General features: G+C 50.3%; 2 protein-coding genes across 3 annotated transcripts; one reads left to right on the top strand and one right to left on the bottom strand.

The window, feature by feature from the left end:
• Positions 1–111: 111 nt before the first annotated feature.
• Inka1 (inka box actin regulator 1) lies at positions 112–2,194 on the bottom strand. Its single transcript, XM_075964647.1, has 2 exons — positions 1,602–2,194; positions 112–989 (listed from the first exon to the last, which is right to left on the bottom strand). The coding sequence occupies exons 1-2, from the start codon at positions 1,650–1,652 to the stop codon at positions 189–191; spliced, it is 852 nt and encodes a 283-aa protein (XP_075820762.1). The 5' UTR covers positions 1,653–2,194; the 3' UTR covers positions 112–188.
• Positions 2,195–6,731: 4,537 nt separating this feature from the next.
• Positions 6,732–15,189, top strand: Cdhr4 (cadherin related family member 4). 2 transcript variants are annotated; one of them, XM_075967706.1, is made up of 19 exons: positions 6,732–6,780; positions 7,032–7,219; positions 7,322–7,484; positions 7,556–7,647; positions 9,338–9,448; positions 10,004–10,107; positions 10,294–10,430; positions 10,628–10,811; positions 10,910–11,063; positions 11,281–11,374; positions 11,843–12,046; positions 12,123–12,262; positions 12,481–12,631; positions 12,717–12,937; positions 13,150–13,292; positions 14,190–14,246; positions 14,348–14,435; positions 14,574–14,601; positions 15,088–15,189. In XM_075967706.1, exons 1-19 carry the CDS (start codon positions 6,732–6,734, stop codon positions 15,141–15,143), a joined length of 2,364 nt encoding a protein of 787 aa, XP_075823821.1. In that variant the 3' UTR covers positions 15,144–15,189. The 2 variants fall into 2 exon arrangements, with proteins under 2 accessions (XP_075823821.1, XP_075823820.1); XM_075967705.1 differs by having other exon boundaries at positions 14,571–14,601.
• The last annotated feature ends 1,674 nt before the right edge of the window (positions 15,190–16,863 follow it).

Below are 16,863 nucleotides of genomic sequence, written 5' to 3'. Positions count from 1 at the left end.
GCAAGACAAGGACCCTGGAAGGCAGAGGAAAGAGTCTAGATTGGCCTGTCTTGGCTGTGCCCCACAGGGCTGGGATGCTTCCTTGCTGTGGGATAATGCTCAAGTACACCGTAAAGATTTGTCACTCATATTGGTTTAGGAACCAACAGTCTAGAAAAAGGCCTTTATTGTCCCTGGCAGAGGGCAGGTCAGAGGTAGCTGACATCATTGTAGATGATGGGTTGGCGGCTGCGACAGTTCATGAGGGCTGCAAATCGTGAGATGTCCGCAGGCAGGTCAGGTTCTGGCCGAGGTGGGCACGATAGCCGCTTTCCTGCCATAGCTGCCCGGCGAGCCCTGGCCAGCCGGCGCCGTAGCTGCTCAGAGAGGCCAAGCAGGAACTGAGGGGGTCGAGCACGGGCTCGGGGTACACCTCCATCACTCCCTTCACTGGCTGCCTCAGGCAGCTCCATCCAATTGTGAACTAAATCAGCAAAACAGTTATCCCCCAGCACCAGGGGCTGCCGACTACGGCCCCTGTTCAGCAGGGCTGCCGTCCAGTCCTCTGCTTCCAGTCCCTGCCAATGTTCCAGGCAAGCATCTGGTGTGGACTTGGGCCGAGGACGGTAGGCAGGTGATATACCAGTTACAGCTGCCCTACTGCGCAAGGGGAGGTCACTGACTGAGAAACGCTGGCTATGAGGTGGCCGCTCTGAGGGTGCTTGACGCCGGGATACGGACAGCTCTTCCTCTCTCCATGTACTGCCTGACACCTCTGAGAAGCCAGAGTCCCAGTCTAAGGCATGTTCCCGAGGACATCCCAAGGGTACACCCCTGTCTTCCGCTACCAAGGCTTCCTCTTCCTCTTCCTCTTCCACACAGCAGACAGAGTCCTCTTCCAGAGCATCTGAGGCCCTTAACTGGCGGTTGGGCTGTACACTTGGATCGGTTTGCGGTTTTGGTTGCAGTGGGCCAGGCACTGGAGGTGAGCCTGTGTCCCGACCACACAACTGAAGGGAAAGAGAGAGCAGAAGTCGGAGAGGGATTTCTTATCATCGTTTAGTGTCTGACTAGGCCAGCCGTGAACAGAAAGTTCACAAGGACTTAAAAACCTCTGGGCAACAAGGCAGAACTGTAGGCATAGGGCCCACATGGGGGCACTGGCAGTCGAGGCTCATATGGCTCCCATCCGCAGAGCTGGTGGCAGTCCTGCAGGCTGCAGCACGCAGGGCTGGGCAAGTCAGCACGCGCCACCAGGGCGGGCAGGCAGGGTAGAGGAAGGAGGTACAGGCCAGCCCGTAGTAGGGGATGTCCACGACAGCACAGTACTTCTTTAGGCCCTTGGTACTCCCTGCAGGTCCCCAAAAGAAACGTCGCTCCCAACTATTCTCCCCCGCCGCCGGCAGAGCCAGCTGGGCGCCTGTTACCTGATGCCCAGAACAGCTCCCAACCGTCAGAAACCCGAAGCGGGCCATCTGGGCCATCTGCACCGCTCTGCCCTGCCCCCATCCTGACTCGGATGGGCACAAGGAGCCCACTCCGTACCCGTTTGTTGTTCCAGCCAGGCGGCAGTCACGCACCCCACACACATCCTTACCACCACACCCACTCCAAAGCCTCACCAGTTCCCAGCGGAGCTGGCTCAGGAAGCTGTCAAGGCGAGCGCTGTGCATGTTGGTGTTGGTGCTGTAGCCCTCTCCAGGTCGTTCGGCTCCTTCTCGATCTGCAGCGCAGAGTGGGCCGGGTCGGCCCGCCAGCGGCGTCGTCACCCTTGCCTTACTCCCAGGCTCCTCGCTCTCCGTAGCTCCCGCCGCTGCCGCCCCAACATCTGGCAGCTGCGCCCTGCCCCGCCCCCGGCGCCCTAGCCAAAGGAGGCGGGGCGGACTGAAGATGTCCTACCCCTTTCAGCTCCGCCTTCCAACTCGGCACGGCCAAAGCAGCTCAGGACCCCCTGGTTTAGAGTGACGCAGGACAGACACAACCTCCTCCTGCCCCCCACGCGTTCGTCTAGTGGTCTCAGCTTTTCAGTTTGTCCCCTGGTGAAGTAGCGGTCTCTAATACTGGGGCCGCGATGCGACGCCCACGTGTGGGCACTGCGCCCGATCGTCTAATCTGACGATTTTGTGGCCACTCAGGGTCTGTCAAAGCTGGCCTTGACAATCCCTGGAAATGGTAGGACTTAGATTGGTGACTACTCTGCGAAGAACCTTAAGGGAAGGGCCACTGCTAAATTCCCTCCGGCATCACTCTAGCCCGATCTGAGCCGAAGTAGGCTGGACCGCCCTCTAGTGGGGATCGCGGGGCTATGGTCTACATTCCCACTCCCCAGCGTCAACAACCGCATGAAGGAATGGAAAAGGAAAACTAGCCTTTGGCCAGAATATTCAGAGCCTTTTCCCTGAGGCCACTCCATAATCAAAGGTAGAGTCTATCGAGGCCGACTGGTAATATCAATAGACAGAAAAATATAGGAGAACGAGAGCAAGAAGTTCAGTTGAGGCATAGATAGGACTCTTTAAAAGATGTGGCTGAGCTGGGTGGTGGTGGCACATGCCCTCAATCCCAGCACTTCGGAGTTAGAGGCTAGCGGATCTCTGTGAGTTCCAGGCCAGTCTGGTCTACAAAGTGAGTTCCAGGTAAGCCAGGACAGTTACACAAAGAAACAACGACAACAAAAAGATGTGGCAGACATCGATATGCAACAGACGTTTGTGAGGGGTGGGCAGGAGTCTGTGGATTAAGGGGAGAAGTCATCCAAACCAAGCTTCGGCAGCCTTCGGGGGAACTCTGCATTTTATTTTTGGTGCCACAAGGAGCACTGAACTTTTTTCAGGGAATGACCAGTGCTGATTCCTGTGAGACACATTGTTTAGGGGAATGACGCTGTAATCAGAACTGAGGCTCTAAGCTTTATCCCAGGCAAGGGTGTGTGTATGCAAGCCTCCGTCTGGGCCCAGAAGGTAAACAGGAGCAGCGTTCTAGAGGGGTGGTCCTCAGCCTTCCTAAAGTTGCCACCCTTTAATAATACAGTTCCTCATGTAGTGCTGACCCCCAACCATAAAATTATTTTGTTGCTACTTCATATCTGTAATTTTTCTTTTGTTTTGTTTTTTGAGACAGGGTTTCTCTGTGTAGCCCTGGCTGTCCTAGGACTCACTATGTAGACCAGGCTTGCCTCAAACTCAGGGATCTTCTTGCCTTTGCCTCCCAAGTGCTGGAATTTAAAAGCATATGTCACTACACCTGGCGGTAACTGTAATTTTGCTACTGTTATGAATTATAATGTAAATATCTCACATGAATCCCCCAGCTACGGGACTCACAACTGTCTATAATTCTAGTTCCATAACGTTTGATGCCTTCTTCTGGATTCTACATGCCTTATAAGCACATGCTTCACAGACATACATGCAGGCAAAACACCCATGCACATTACAAACAAATAATTTAAAAGGAAAGAGAGACTTGTGGAATATTTAACTGTGTAAAGAAGTGCTCCATCTGTTTATGCTGCCTTTGTTAACAATGTAAAGATGTGTTATATTTGTTTCACCTTGCCTGCCTAATTGGTCTACTAAAAAGCGGAAGGGCCAGCAGCTAGGCAGGAGAGGGATAGATGGGGCTGGCTGGTAGAGAGACTGAGTAGGAAGAGAATCCAGGCTAGAAAAAGAAGAAAAGGAGGAAGAAAAAGAGGGACATGTCCAGGGCCAGAAGCTAAGCGGCCACCAGACAGACAGACACAGAATAGATATACAAGCCGGGCGATGGTGGCGCACGCCTTTAATCCCAGCACTCGGGAGGCAGAGGCAGGCGGATCTCTGTGAGTTCGAGACCAGCCTGGTCTACAGAGCTAGTTCCAGGACAGGCTCCAAAGCCACAGAGAAACCCTGTCTCGAAAAAACAAAAAAAAAAAAAAACAAAAAAAAAAAAAAAAGAATAGATATACAAAAAGAAAGAAAGATAAAAATCTCCAAGGCAAAACATAGATAAAGAGAAACAGATTAAAATAAGTGCTAGGACCAAGCATTCCTAATTGATAATAAATTTTCACATCACTGGGAGCTGGTTGATGGCCCAAAAGAAAAAGCCTGGTACAACTTGTCTTGAAAAGTAAAAAAATAAAATAAATCTTCAAAAAAAATCTTTTAAAAAACAGTCTGAAAGACTAGGAGAGAAGCAAATGATCACTGTGGACATGTGAGCCTTGAGGAAATGCAGGGTCAGCAGGTAGCTGTAGGACTGTGGAGTTCCACGAGAGAGGAACATTGGAGGATTACAGTGGGAGGTAAACGCCAGGGGTGGTACTTTAGGCCACGGCCTTGCCGGAGGTGTAAAGGAGGTGTAAAGGAGGGGAGTGATGAGCAGTTTTCGTGCCCTGAAATATTTCGTTGGATGGAGGTAAGAAAGGCGAAGCCACAGCCGCAAAGCTGGACAGAGTAGAGAAGTGTGCGCAATGTGCAAGAGCATGCGTGTTTAGAGCCAAAGGGAGCAAGCATCAAGCCCTTTGGAGGAGTGAGGGTGAGGGACAGATGTCTGGAGTTGGGGTTGAAACAGTTCAACCAGTGAGGTACTTGCCATACAAGGATGAAACCCCGAAGCTACTCAGAACCCATGTGAAAAAGCCATGTGTGGCCACAAGGGTTTGCAACCCCAGTGTGAGCAGCAGACGCAGGCTGATCGCTGAGGTTTATTGGCAGGCAGCCTAGCCCAGCTGATGATCTCCAGTGAGAGATTCTGTATCAAGCGACAAACCATGGTGAACAGCTCCTGAGCAATGACACCAAGGCTGACCGCGGGCCTCCACATGCCTACCAGTCCAAACACACACCTCCACGTACACACAGAAGAATAAACTTCTGGCTTCAGAGTGTGCAGTGGTCTGGGCAACATAATGAAGCCCTGTCTCAGAATAGAGCCAGTGGAATGACTTATTGGATAAAAAAGCCCTAAGACCCTGAATTCAATCCCTGGATCCCAGAGTAAGAGAAAGCTGACTCCTAAAATGGTCCTCCGACCTCCACATAAGTGTCTGGCATTTGCCCATACATCACACATCACTCACTCTCTCTCACACACACACAAATAATAATCAAAATTAACAAAATAATGAGACTGGAGAAATAGCTCAATCCTTAAGAATATTTGCTGCTCTTTCAGAGGACCTGGTTTTGATTCTCAGCCACCATATGGTGCCTCAAAACCGTCTGTAGCTCTGATTCCGGGATATCTGACACCCTCTTCTGACCTCTGTGAGCCAAGGCATGCATATGATACACACAATATATGCTGGCAAAGCCCTCTCATAGAAAATAAAAGTAATTAAGCCGGGTGGTGGTGACTCACACCTTTAATCCCAGCACCTGGGAGGCAGAGACAGGCGGATCTCTGTGAGTTTGAGGTCAGCCTGGTCTACAGAATGAGTTCCAGGACAGGCTCCAAAGCTACAGAGAAATCCTGCCTTGGAAAAAAAAGAAAGGGGGTGGGGGGCTGGAGAGATGACTCAGAGGTTAAGACCACTAACTGCTCTTCCAAAGGTCCTGAGTTCAATTCTCAGCAACCACATGGTGGCTCACAACCATCTGTAAGAAGATCTGGTGCCCTCGTCTGACCTGCACGAATACATGGAGGAAGACCCCTGTACACATAATTAATAAATAAATCTTTAAAAAAGAAACCCAAAAAATAAAAACTTAAGTAAATAAGTGCTAAAAAATTAAATTGGTAAAAGAAAATCAGTGGTCATTGAGGTTCCTGCCAAGGACAGTTTTGCGGAGAGAGGGACGAGCCTACTCATGTGGCTAGAATAGAGAGTGATAAAAGTCTAGAGAGAGCAGGAGGAGATAAGTTGAAAAAATGCTAAACGTTGGTGAAGACCTGTAATTCCTGCACAAGGCGTGGGAGGGCAGGAGGAGAATTAATTTGAGACCACTCTGGACGACACAGAGAGACCTTCTCTCAAAAAGTTTTTTTTTAAAAATACGATAATAAACTGACAAATCTCAAAGATACTGGCTCAGTAAATCTTAAACTGCCGAGCTTTGAGCAGTTGCCTTTGCAGATCAATACATAGCCCATTTTCAGGCCCTCTCAGAAGCGGCCTGTTGTCCCCTCCAGCTGATAGCCCCACAAGTAACTTTTCCCTCATGACAGGGTTTCTCTGTGTAGCTGCGGCTGTCCTGGACCTCACTCTGTAGACCAGGCTGGCCTCGATCTCAGAGATTTGCTTGCTGGGGTTAAAAGCGTGTGCCACCTTGCCTGGCTGTAACCATTATTACTTTTATTTCATCTACAAAGGATCCTTCTGTTTGTTGAAGTAGACGACTTTTGGGAGGTTTTCTTGGTGACTGAGCTTAGGTTTTACAGGCAGATCGGGTTGTGATGGTGGGAGGAAGCAGCAGGAATGCAGACACTGGGGGGTGGCTGGTCTTGGGGCTAATTTTCCTAGGCACTGTACTTGCTCTGTCTCCAAGGACAATGTGACCAGTTTCACCATCTGTAGCTGAGCCTCCTACCCTTGTATCCCCTTAGGGTTGGGGTAATGAATGGAAGAATTCACTGGAAACAGCAGAAGATGGGATTTTCCAGCCCCTCCTGGAGCCTGCCAGGGGTCCAAAACTCTGTCTGCCGGTAGGGAGGAGGAGCTGCACTCTGCGAAGCCCGCCTGACAGCTATGTTCAGCTATGTTTAAGCAACTAACCTGGCAACAGAGTTAGCTTAACAAACAGCTCCCTCTGCCATTTCTTTAGGCTACCATGGCGCTGGTCAGGCTCCTGGCGCTTCTTTTTGCTTTACTTACCTCTGGTGAGGAGCAGGTGGGTGGGTGGGGGAACTCCAGTTTCCCAGTGAATTTCTGATCTTTAGATAAGCTAATGGGGGGGCAGAGGCCGAGGGACCCCTGACCCTTGTTCCTTATCTTGACTGTTTCTTCAAGTTCTCTCTCTCCCTACATCAGATGTAGGAGGCAGGAAGGACTTTGGTTGCTTGACCTCAAGATGTGGTCAGGGCCTGAAGAAAAAGGTATTGCTATGTTTCTGTATGTGGCTTTCTCTTAGTCCTCCACAGCCTGCCCTGGTCTATAGATATCTCTGAGAGCCAAGGTCCTGGCACTGCCCTTCCATCTTTGCCCTTCAACTGTTCCTCCTACATGGCCACCTTGGAGTTACTCAGTGTGAGACCCCCCACCAGCTTCTTCAACAAACCCAGCCTGCACAGGAGTGATAAGGAAATCTACCTGGGAAAGGTAAGGTCATGGGTACCACTAGGGATTGTGAGGGCCAAAGCCAGAAGGTGTGTCCAGAGACAGAGCGCCTAGGCCCTGCATGTTGTTGCCACCCCACCACAGGTGACCTTGAGCCCCTCTGCTCGGCTGGATGCCCTTGTAGTGAACCGCTATGAACTTCAGCTGCAGTTCACATGTGGTAACTCTGTGTTGGCGGGACCACTCTTTGTTCATGTGCTGCGGGACTCTGGTCGTATCCGGTGTGCTGGTCCATTTGCCAGCCCAGGTGAGGCTCAGGTGGCAGGGGAGAGGGAAAGCCTGGCCTGGCAGAACCTCCCTGACTTCCTCTCTGGACAGCTGGGGAATTCATCCATGTGCCAGAGACAGTCACACCTGGGGCCGTGCTCTATACTGTGCTGCTGCCCGGCCTCAGAGTCCAGAGAGCCCAGGTAAGCTCAGCTCCCAGGGTGGTGAGTGACAGGGTGTGGGGGGCAGTCACAGGGAGAGAGATCTCAGTTCGTGCCAGGCCAGGCATCGCCTCTAAGATCCCAAAGTAGATAGCTGAACCTCTGCATGATATGTGTTCTTGGAGAGGGTCCCTAAGGGCTGTCTACCCTCCCACTGCCAAGGGCAGTTTCCCATGGGGACCCAAATCTTCTGAGTTCTATGTGTTTTGCATTCCGCATGACCATTTTTTTAAAAATCACTTTTGTAACTCTAGAAAGAACTGTGGGCTTTTCCCCATTCTTTTATTGTGAGTCTATGCACATGGGTATGTGTGAGCTTACACAAGCTGTGACACGCATGTGGAGTTTAGAGGACACCTTCTGGGTGTTGGTTCTCTCCTTCCACCCTGTGGGCTCCCCAGGTCAAACTCAGGCTGTTCAGGCTTGGCAGCAAAGGCCTGAGTCAACCCTATTGTAGAAGATTTTAACGAGGCACAGGTGTGTGGCATTTGTTTCTGTTGCAGACTATGGCTTTAACTGTGTAAAGTGTGTTACCTTTGTTTCTGCTGTATTTGTTTAATTTTCTAAAGATGTGCTGCAGCTGTTGCTGTTCCACCTTGCCTGCCGAAGGCACCTGGAATGGTTCAATAAAGAGCTGAAGAGCCGATAGCTAGTCAGGAGAAAGGCTAGGCGGGGCTGCCAGGGAGAGAGAGTAAATAAGAGACATCGAGGCTTGAGAGAGAAGGGAGGGACAAGAGGAGAGAATGAGGGACACTCCTGGAGCAAGAAGTCAGGCAGACACCAGCCAATCAGACACAGAGCAGCAGTGAAAGTAAGATATACGGAAGTGGGCTGGAGAGATGGCTCAGAGGTTAAGAGCACTGCCTGCCCTTCCAAAGGTCCTGAGTGCAGTTCCCAGCAACCACATGGTGGCTCACAACCATCTGTAATGAGGTCTGGTGCCCTCTTCCGGCCTGCAGGCATACATGCAAACAATACTGAGAATATTGTATACATATAAATAAATAGATTAAAAAAAAGATATACAGAAGTAAGAAAGGCAATAAGCCCCAATGCAAAACATAAAGGCAAATAAGTTAATTTATTAGAAAGAGCAAGCCAGAAAAAAACAAAAAGAGCCAGAGAGCCAGAAGGCTGAGCATTCAAAACTAATAAGTCTTTGTATCATAATTTGGGAGCTGGTTGGTGACCCAAAAGAAAAATCCTAGTACACAACTCACAGGTTTTTGTTGTTGCTGTTTATTTTTGAGACACCCAGGGTCACATAGTGAGATCCTGTCTAAAAGAGTTTAAAAAAAAATCCTGGGGGCTGGAGAGATGGCTCAGTGGTTACGGGTACTGACTGCTCTTCCAGAGGACCCGGGTTCAATTCCCAGCACCCACATGGCAGCTCACAACTGTCTGATGATCCAGTTGTAGGGGTTCTGACACCTTCACACCAATAAACAATAAAAAATATTAAAAAAAAAATCCTGAGGGTATTTGTTTGTTTTAGCAGTAAGTCCTGAGGATCAGAACGAGGGATTGTAAGGGAAGGCAGAGGCCAAGGCTGGAGTAACCAGTGGCAGGATGTAGAACTGTCATATATAAACAGCAGCCTGCTGGCTTATGGAAGGATGTTGACAGGGACACCGGGGACTGGAGAGGACCACTAATCTCTCTGTTCTGTTAGATGAATATTACAAGTGCCCAAGACCCTTCACTCTTCCCTGGGTCTTTCTCCATCGATGATCAGGGATTACTGCGGGCACCATCCCAGGGCCTCAGAGGCCAGGCTCCAAAGGTAAGCATGGCTTCAGACCTGAGGATAGATATGGATTGGGTACGACCACCATCTCTGGAAAGTTATTTGTCCTTGGCTACCTTGACTAATATGTTTGCTGCCCCCATGTGGACTGTCCTCTCAGCCTGGCTGTGTCCAGAAAGCAGACAGACCTGTGGCTCTGGGACGCCATGGGTCCTCTAACAGTGCAGTGTTTATGGCCATCAAACTTGGAGAGAAGACTCTGGGTAAAGTGGTTAGTGAGAAGGAAGTTTCTTCTTTAAAGTGGTCATTTCTGCAGTTCTGTGGGCTCCATTCCATCCACAGCACCACAAAAGCAAACACCCTCTGCCTTTTAGTAACTGGCTCTTAGCAGCTCTGACCTAATTCACACTTTGACTCAGAAGACTTGGTGGCCCAGAATTATAGGGCTTTAGGGATACTTGTCAGCAGCGTGGTAAGTCATAGGGTTCCTTGTGGAGGTCTTGAGGACTGCCTATTTGAAGGGAGGACTAGGAGTGGATTTAGCAGTGGATACATAACATGGTTTCCTTCCTGTCATATGTGCACTGACAGACCTTCCAGCTGCAGATTTTAGTGTCCGTAGGAAAAGGTCAAAGCTGCAATGGGATGTTGACAGTAAAGGTGTTGCCTGTGCCCTCCAGCCAAGTCTCCTTCCCGTAAGGCTTCCCTACCTTGGGAACAGTGGTGGATTCTGCATCTATCCCCAGGGAAAGAGCTGGGGTAGGCTGAAGGTGGCAGGAGCATTCTAGCTCCCATAGGAGGGGGAACCCTAGGGAGGGAGCTGGGGACCCTGGTGGAGTGAGCAGGAGCAGTCAGGAACTAGGTTTGCACTTTTGGTTCAGACAGAAGGCCCAGAGTATCACCATCCTAGAGGATCTGGTCCCTGGGAGCAAGGTGGTTCAGGTCCAGGCTAGGGGACTCAACTTACTCTATGAAATCATCTCCCCACTACCCAGCCCACTCTTCTCCATTGGACAAGGTGAGGAAAGGAGAGGAATGGGTATTGGGATGTCTGTAGCTGGGAAAGGGTCATGACACAGAGATGATGCCTACCGGAAGGACTGTAGTTGAGAGCTCTGACCTTAGAGGAAGAAGCGGGAGTGGGTCTTGGGGCGGTTGGTGGAGGGCGGGACTGAGCTGGGACAAGGGTGGAGCTTTGTTTCTAACACCCTCTAGCTGACGGAATAGTGCGGACTACTGCGCCCCTGGATTTGGTCCGCGCTCAGGGCGCCTCGGTCACGAAACTGCAGGTGAGGGCCTTTGAGAGGCTCCAACCTTGGGTCAGTGCGGAGTTCGATCTCACGGTTAACGTGCGGGCGGTCAACCAGTGGTCCCCACGCTGCCATCCAGCGCTACTGGTGTGAGTACCCGGAAACCATGCCAGGGCTGGTTGGGGTGAGATCCCCTTGCTCACCATTGGTCCAGACTCATGTCTTGCTTCTTGCTCTCCGCTCCCAGGACTCAAATCCCAGAGACTGCACCAGTGGGTACTGTGCTGCACACGCTCACTTGTGTTGACCCAGACTCTGCAGGTGACCCCCTCGACTACCAGCTGCAGTTCCATAACCCTCCCCACTCTACCAGCCTCCATCTTCGTGACAGAGTCCTTGAGGTACCCAGCACCTACTCCTAGATTCCCATGCAGACACGGTGGGTGGGCCAAGGTTTGTTGGCATTGAGACTATGGATGCGGGCTGGGAGGGACCATGGTTGTGAAGACAGCCTGAGCCTGGAAAACCGGGTCAAGGTAGGCTATGTAGGCTATAACTGGATTCCCTGGTTTGAGGCACTGTGACTCAAGCTCGTCTTCCTCCGGTCCCCTTGGCCAGGTGAATACTACATTGGACTGTGACACTCCTGGGGCTTGCTTCCAGCATGCAGCTTCCATCTTGGTGTTCGATAATGGTCAGCCCCAGATGACCAGTGAGTGTCCATACTTAGGCCTGAACACTCAGGACAGGGCTATTTTGTCCACCCCTTTCAACTCCCCAGATATGGACAGCTTTCTTCCCTCAAAAACTAGGTTAGGGTAGTCTCAGTCTAAGATCCCTAGGACGTGTCTCTTAAGAACCCCGTCACCACTCCCCAGAAAACCCTCCCTCCAATATAGGGCCATGTTTGCTTATTAAGAACCCTAGGCGGGGCTGGAGAGATGGCTCAGAGGTTAGGAGCATTGCCTGCTCTTCCAAAGGTCCTGAGTTCAATTCCCAGCAACCACATGGTGGCTCACAACCATCTGTAATGGGGTCTTCTGGCCTGCAGGCATACACACTGACAGAATATTGTATACATAATAAATAAATAAATAAATATTTTTTTTAAAAAAAAAAAGAACCCTAGGGCAGGTCTGGGTACCTTGGCCCAGCTCCTTAATTGCCAAATGGTCTCCAGCGGAGGTTCCGGTCCTGGTGACGGTAACACCCGTCAACGAGTTTTCCCCAGCCTGTGTTCCACGCACGTTCCGGGTTCGGGAGAATGCAGGGCCCCACACTCTGCTGGGCTCCATAGTGGGCACGGATATGGATTACCCTCGTAACAGCCTTGAGTACTACATCTCTGGCGGACCCTCCACCTTTGCTGTGGATCGTCTCAGTGGTACTTAAACCCCAGGGCTGGGAGGGAGGGGGCCAGACTTGACTCTGCAGGCTAAGGCTGTGACCATCCCTTCTAGGAGAGCTTCACCTCCTGGGGCCTTTGGACTATGAGCAGCAGAGGCTGTACAGGATCAGTATTCTGCTGATGGATCACAGCCAAGACTGGGACCTCAACCGCCGTCGCTCAGGTTCATGTACTGTAACCATTGAGGTTGAGGTAATTGACCTCCGGGGCCTGGGAAAGACACACTTCCTTCTGGCTTTTTGCCTTTCCATGCAAATGTCTCAGTTTCATATATAGGCCGCTCGAGAGGAGGGGCTCACTGTGGAAAACATTACCACCTAGGTTCAGTGTTTTTAAAGGAAGCTGAAGGGCTAGCCTGGGAGTCTGAGGAATGGGCTGTAGTCACCCCTAATGTGGTGGCCTTTCTCCAGGATGTGAATGATCATGCCCCCGAGTGTGAGCCTCCATTTCAGGAACTGACTCTCTACACTCCCCTGGGTCGTAGCATGGAGGTGACCAAGATGTCATGCTGGATTCCTCAGGAGCCACAGCGCTCGGCGCTCTCCTACAGCATCGTGGGAGGTGTGAATCTGTGGGGGCCACCAGGCTGTTCGTGAGGGTCAGGCTATGGTAGTAATACAGTCTTCTCCTACTACTCTGCTTTCAGGGAATAGCCAGAGCCGATTTAGACTGCAGGGGACCATCCTGATGCACAATGACACTGTATTGGGGCCACCATGGCCAGAGCAGCCCAGCACCTATGAGCTACTGATCCGTGTGGCTGATGTGGGCCCTTCCAGCCCCCACCTCAGCACCACAGCCACCATCATTGTGCATCTAGTTCCTTGGAGGGCCAGCACAGTGGCCACCAGCACCCACAGAAGCACAGTGAGGGGGTTCTCAGGCCCTTGGGGAATTGGGAGAGAGGACCTTGAAGGGTGAAGACACCTGTTTTTTTTTTTTAAAGATGGAATTATGACAGAAGACATTTTGGAGAAAACTGCTGGGTGGAAAAAAAAATCAGGGTGTGAGGCGACTCAATTTGTCGAGACTGAAAGCTGGACTGTCAACAGCAGTGGTGACTCTGGCCCTCCTTCCAGGTGTCCTCAACAATGACACCCCTGATTGTGACAGAGGTAGAGGCTTTCTGGAAGCCAGAGCCTTGGTTTGTGGTAGTGCTGACAGCAACTGGTGCAGTTTTCCTCCTGGCTCTTGGCTGGCTCCTCAGCAGGATCCTCCGGGGGTATGTTTCTATCTCTGTGCTTCCTGCCTCCCAGGCTACACACACACACACACACACAGGCCGGAATAGGTGGTTGTACTCACTATTTGATGGCACTGCCAACATTGGTGGGCAAACATTGAGGAGGGCTGCTATGGTCTCTCCAGAAGCATTCAGACTGAGAGACAATGGAAGTGGTCTGGTCTCCATCATTGATGGAGTCCAGTCTTGGAATTAGATGGGCATAGACAGCTCAGAGCTTGAAATTTACCCATTCTCAACATCTGTTTTCTACCTGATATCTGCCCTGCTTCTGTGAATTGACTCCTCTGAGTCTAGGGGTAGGACAGATAACAGTGTGGGCGTCTCACGCAGGCACTGGTTCTTTCTTTCTTTCTTTCTTTCTCCCTTTCTTTCTTTCTTTCTTTCTTTCTTTCTTTCTCTCTCTCTCTCTCTCTTTCTTTCTTTCTTTCTCTCTTTCTTTCTTTCTTTCTTTCTTTCTTTTTTTTTTTGATTTTTGAGACAGGGTTTCTCCGTAGCTTTTTTTTTTAATATTTATTTATTTATTATGTATACAATATTCTGTCTGTGTGTATGCCTGCAGGCCAGAAGAGGGCACCAGCCCTCATTACAGATGGTTGTGAGCCACCATATGGTTGCTGGGAATTGAACTCAGGACCTTTGGAAGAGCAGGCAATGCTCTTAACCGCTGAGCCATCTCTCCAGCCCTCTCCGTAGCTTTTTGGTTCCTGTCCTGGAACTAGCTCTTGTAGACCAGGCTGGCCTCGAACTCACAGAGATCCGCCTGCCTCTGCCTCCCGAGTGCTGGGATTAAAGGCGTGCGCCACCACCACCTGGTGCACTGGCTGTTTCTAATATAAATGGGCAGGCCTGTTACTTTCACTGTTTGCCTTTTAGGTTTGCCCAGTCACTACAGGCTCCAAACAAACCAGCCAGAGCTCTGCTGCTAAACAGGTCAGTCTCCTTTACTTACTGCTAGGCCTTGGGAACCCATCTCCCAAACTTAGGCCGGAACCCAGACTCTTACCTTGTACTTCTACTCCGATTTACCCTAGCATCCAGGGAAATGAAGGCTCCACTGGGAGGCTCATGGAGGCATCAAGAATGGAGATGTCTCAGGTACCCAGAACTCCCATGAGTCTGGTATAAGCCGAGGGCACTGAGGCTGCTTTAGGGTTCTCCCTAGCCCTGAGAAGCCTGACCTTACTGCCTGTGAGTGGCCTTCCTCCTGCTCCCTGTGGGCAAGGTTCAATCACTGTGCCCTTCTATTCTTTTCAGCAGCATTTTGATGGCAGAGCACACGATGTCCGTAAGTCTCAACTTTTTATACCTATTCTCTCCCTGGACCCTCTCCCTTTCCCAGAATTTTCTCTTCCCTTTAACCATCTCCATTTTTACTGCTGCCACTAAGCAGCCACCATCAACATCTTCACCGACTGAGCTCTTCTCTCTTACCCCAACTTACCCTCTATCACCCCCTCAGTCTCAGTCAACTTTCGTCAAGCACCGATGGGGTCAGTGACAACTCAGACCTTGTCTTGTTCCAGCTCACAGCGGGAGGGACGGTGGTCAGGGAAAAGCTCCCTAGATATTCCAGTTTCACCAGTATAATTGTAGCACAGTCACCTGACATTGCTTCTGGAGGGGATCTGGTATCCATTGGCTTTCTGTTCATTTGAGTTGAACCTCAGGGTTCTTTGTTGAGAAGGGAAGGAGGGAGATAGATAGGTTGGATCCCTGGGGAAGGGGCCAGCAGTCCCATCTCCCCTCCTCTCTCCTGCTCCTCTGGGTTCAGGCACAGGGAGAGATTACCTGTTCAGCATGCGCACCGGAGCCCGGCGTTGGCTCTGAGGCCAAGCAGCTGTGTCACTGTTTGTGGACTTCCCTTTTCACATGATCATAGCCTGCATTTGCAAGTTGATTTAGCAATAAAGATTACAAACAGAACACTACCCACCTTGCAATCTTTGTGTGGGAGAAGCTCTGAGGTCTGTTGTCTTGTTCTTACTCGGAGAAAGTGCCACCTGCTTGTGGGCACCCTATGGAACAGAAGATTCCTTCTCTTTGAAGAAACGTTGTCTGATGCTTTAACAGTGACTGACACTTTTTAGAAGAGGCTCTTATCTTTGTTAGTGACTGACAGGCCTCCAGTTGTCTTCTCAGAGATTTGCTTTTTGTTTATTTATTTTTTTTGAGAGGGTCTCACTGTGTTACCCTGGTTGGCCTGGAACTCTTTCTGTGGATCAGACTGGCTTCAAACTCACAATTCCCACCTTTTGCCTCCTCAGTGCTGGGATTAAAGGTGTGTACCATCATACCCAGCAAGACTTGGTGGGTTTTTTTGTTTGTTTGTTTGTTTGTTTGTGACATGATTTCTCTGTGTAACAGTCCTGGGTGTCCTGGAACATTTTGCAAACCAGGCTGGCCTCAAACTCAGAGACCTATCTGCCTCTGCCTCCCAAGTGCTTGGATTAAAAGCAAGTGTCACCACCACCAAGCAAACTAGGGAGACAGTGTCCTCCTATATAACCTTGGCTATCCTGAAACTCACTTGTAGACCAGTCTGGTCTTGAGCTAACAGAGATCTTCCTGTCTCTATCAAGCGCTGAAATTAAAGGCATATACCACCATTCCAGGCAAAAATTTAAAGACATGGTTTACTTTTGTAGTTTAAACAGGCTTTGAACTTGCATGCCTGCCTCAGTCTTGTGAGTGTTTGGAATATACTCACATGGGTGCCTTGACACTAGTACATATATGTCCGTGCACATGGCAACCAGAGGACAGCCTAAGATATCACCGCCATTGCCACCCTCCCACCCCCCTTAAGACAGGTATCTCACTGAAACACTCGCCAAGGCCAGGCTGCCTGACCAGTGAGTCCTACCTAGGCTCTTTTCCCTTTCCCAGCACTGGGATTACACGTGAGCATCACCATGCTTAGTTTTTACTTCACTTTTTAAATATACTGCGGATTCTCTTCAGCTGTTGGCTTTTGGGAGTCTCACCAGCCCTCACGGGCAGCTTGTCAATGTTATGTAGAGGTTTTATCAGGAAGGATCTGGAATTTCTGCATAAAGTAAAGGAGTGGGAAGGATGTGGGAATCTGTGCTTAGCTGGTCATGGAGGGGTTGAGGAAAGCCTCTTTCCGGTGGTGATGCCACGGCTTCGTATGTTTGCCCTCTTTCCTTATTAGCTCTTTCTGTGCTAGTCTAGGTTGTTGCTCGTAGTCAGGGGCTTTATAGCAGCCTGCAGAACAGATTTTACTGTGCGCAATGCTGACCCCATGCCCAACCTAACACTGTTTGTCTCCAAGAGTACCTGCTGTCTGAGTAGAGGCTACACTTTATTACTTCAAGTAATCTCACTCTTCCTCTCTTGTCCTTACTGTGGGACTGAACTCTACTCGAGAATTGGACAATCTCCATCCTGGGGCCAGTTATTGTACCCTAGGCCAGGAAGAGTATGAGGCACTCCTCTGGTCTGGTCTTACTTTAGAGACAGGGTCTCATAATGCAGCCCTAGGCTGGCTTGGAACTCACTATTTAGACCAGGCTATCCTTAAATCCAG

This window comes from Microtus pennsylvanicus, chromosome 3, assembly GCF_037038515.1.
Source record: "Microtus pennsylvanicus isolate mMicPen1 chromosome 3, mMicPen1.hap1, whole genome shotgun sequence".
NCBI classification, from domain to species: domain Eukaryota; kingdom Metazoa; phylum Chordata; class Mammalia; order Rodentia; family Cricetidae; genus Microtus; species Microtus pennsylvanicus.
Note: the sequence above shows the minus strand (reverse complement) of the source record. Positions and strands in the feature narration are given on the sequence as shown.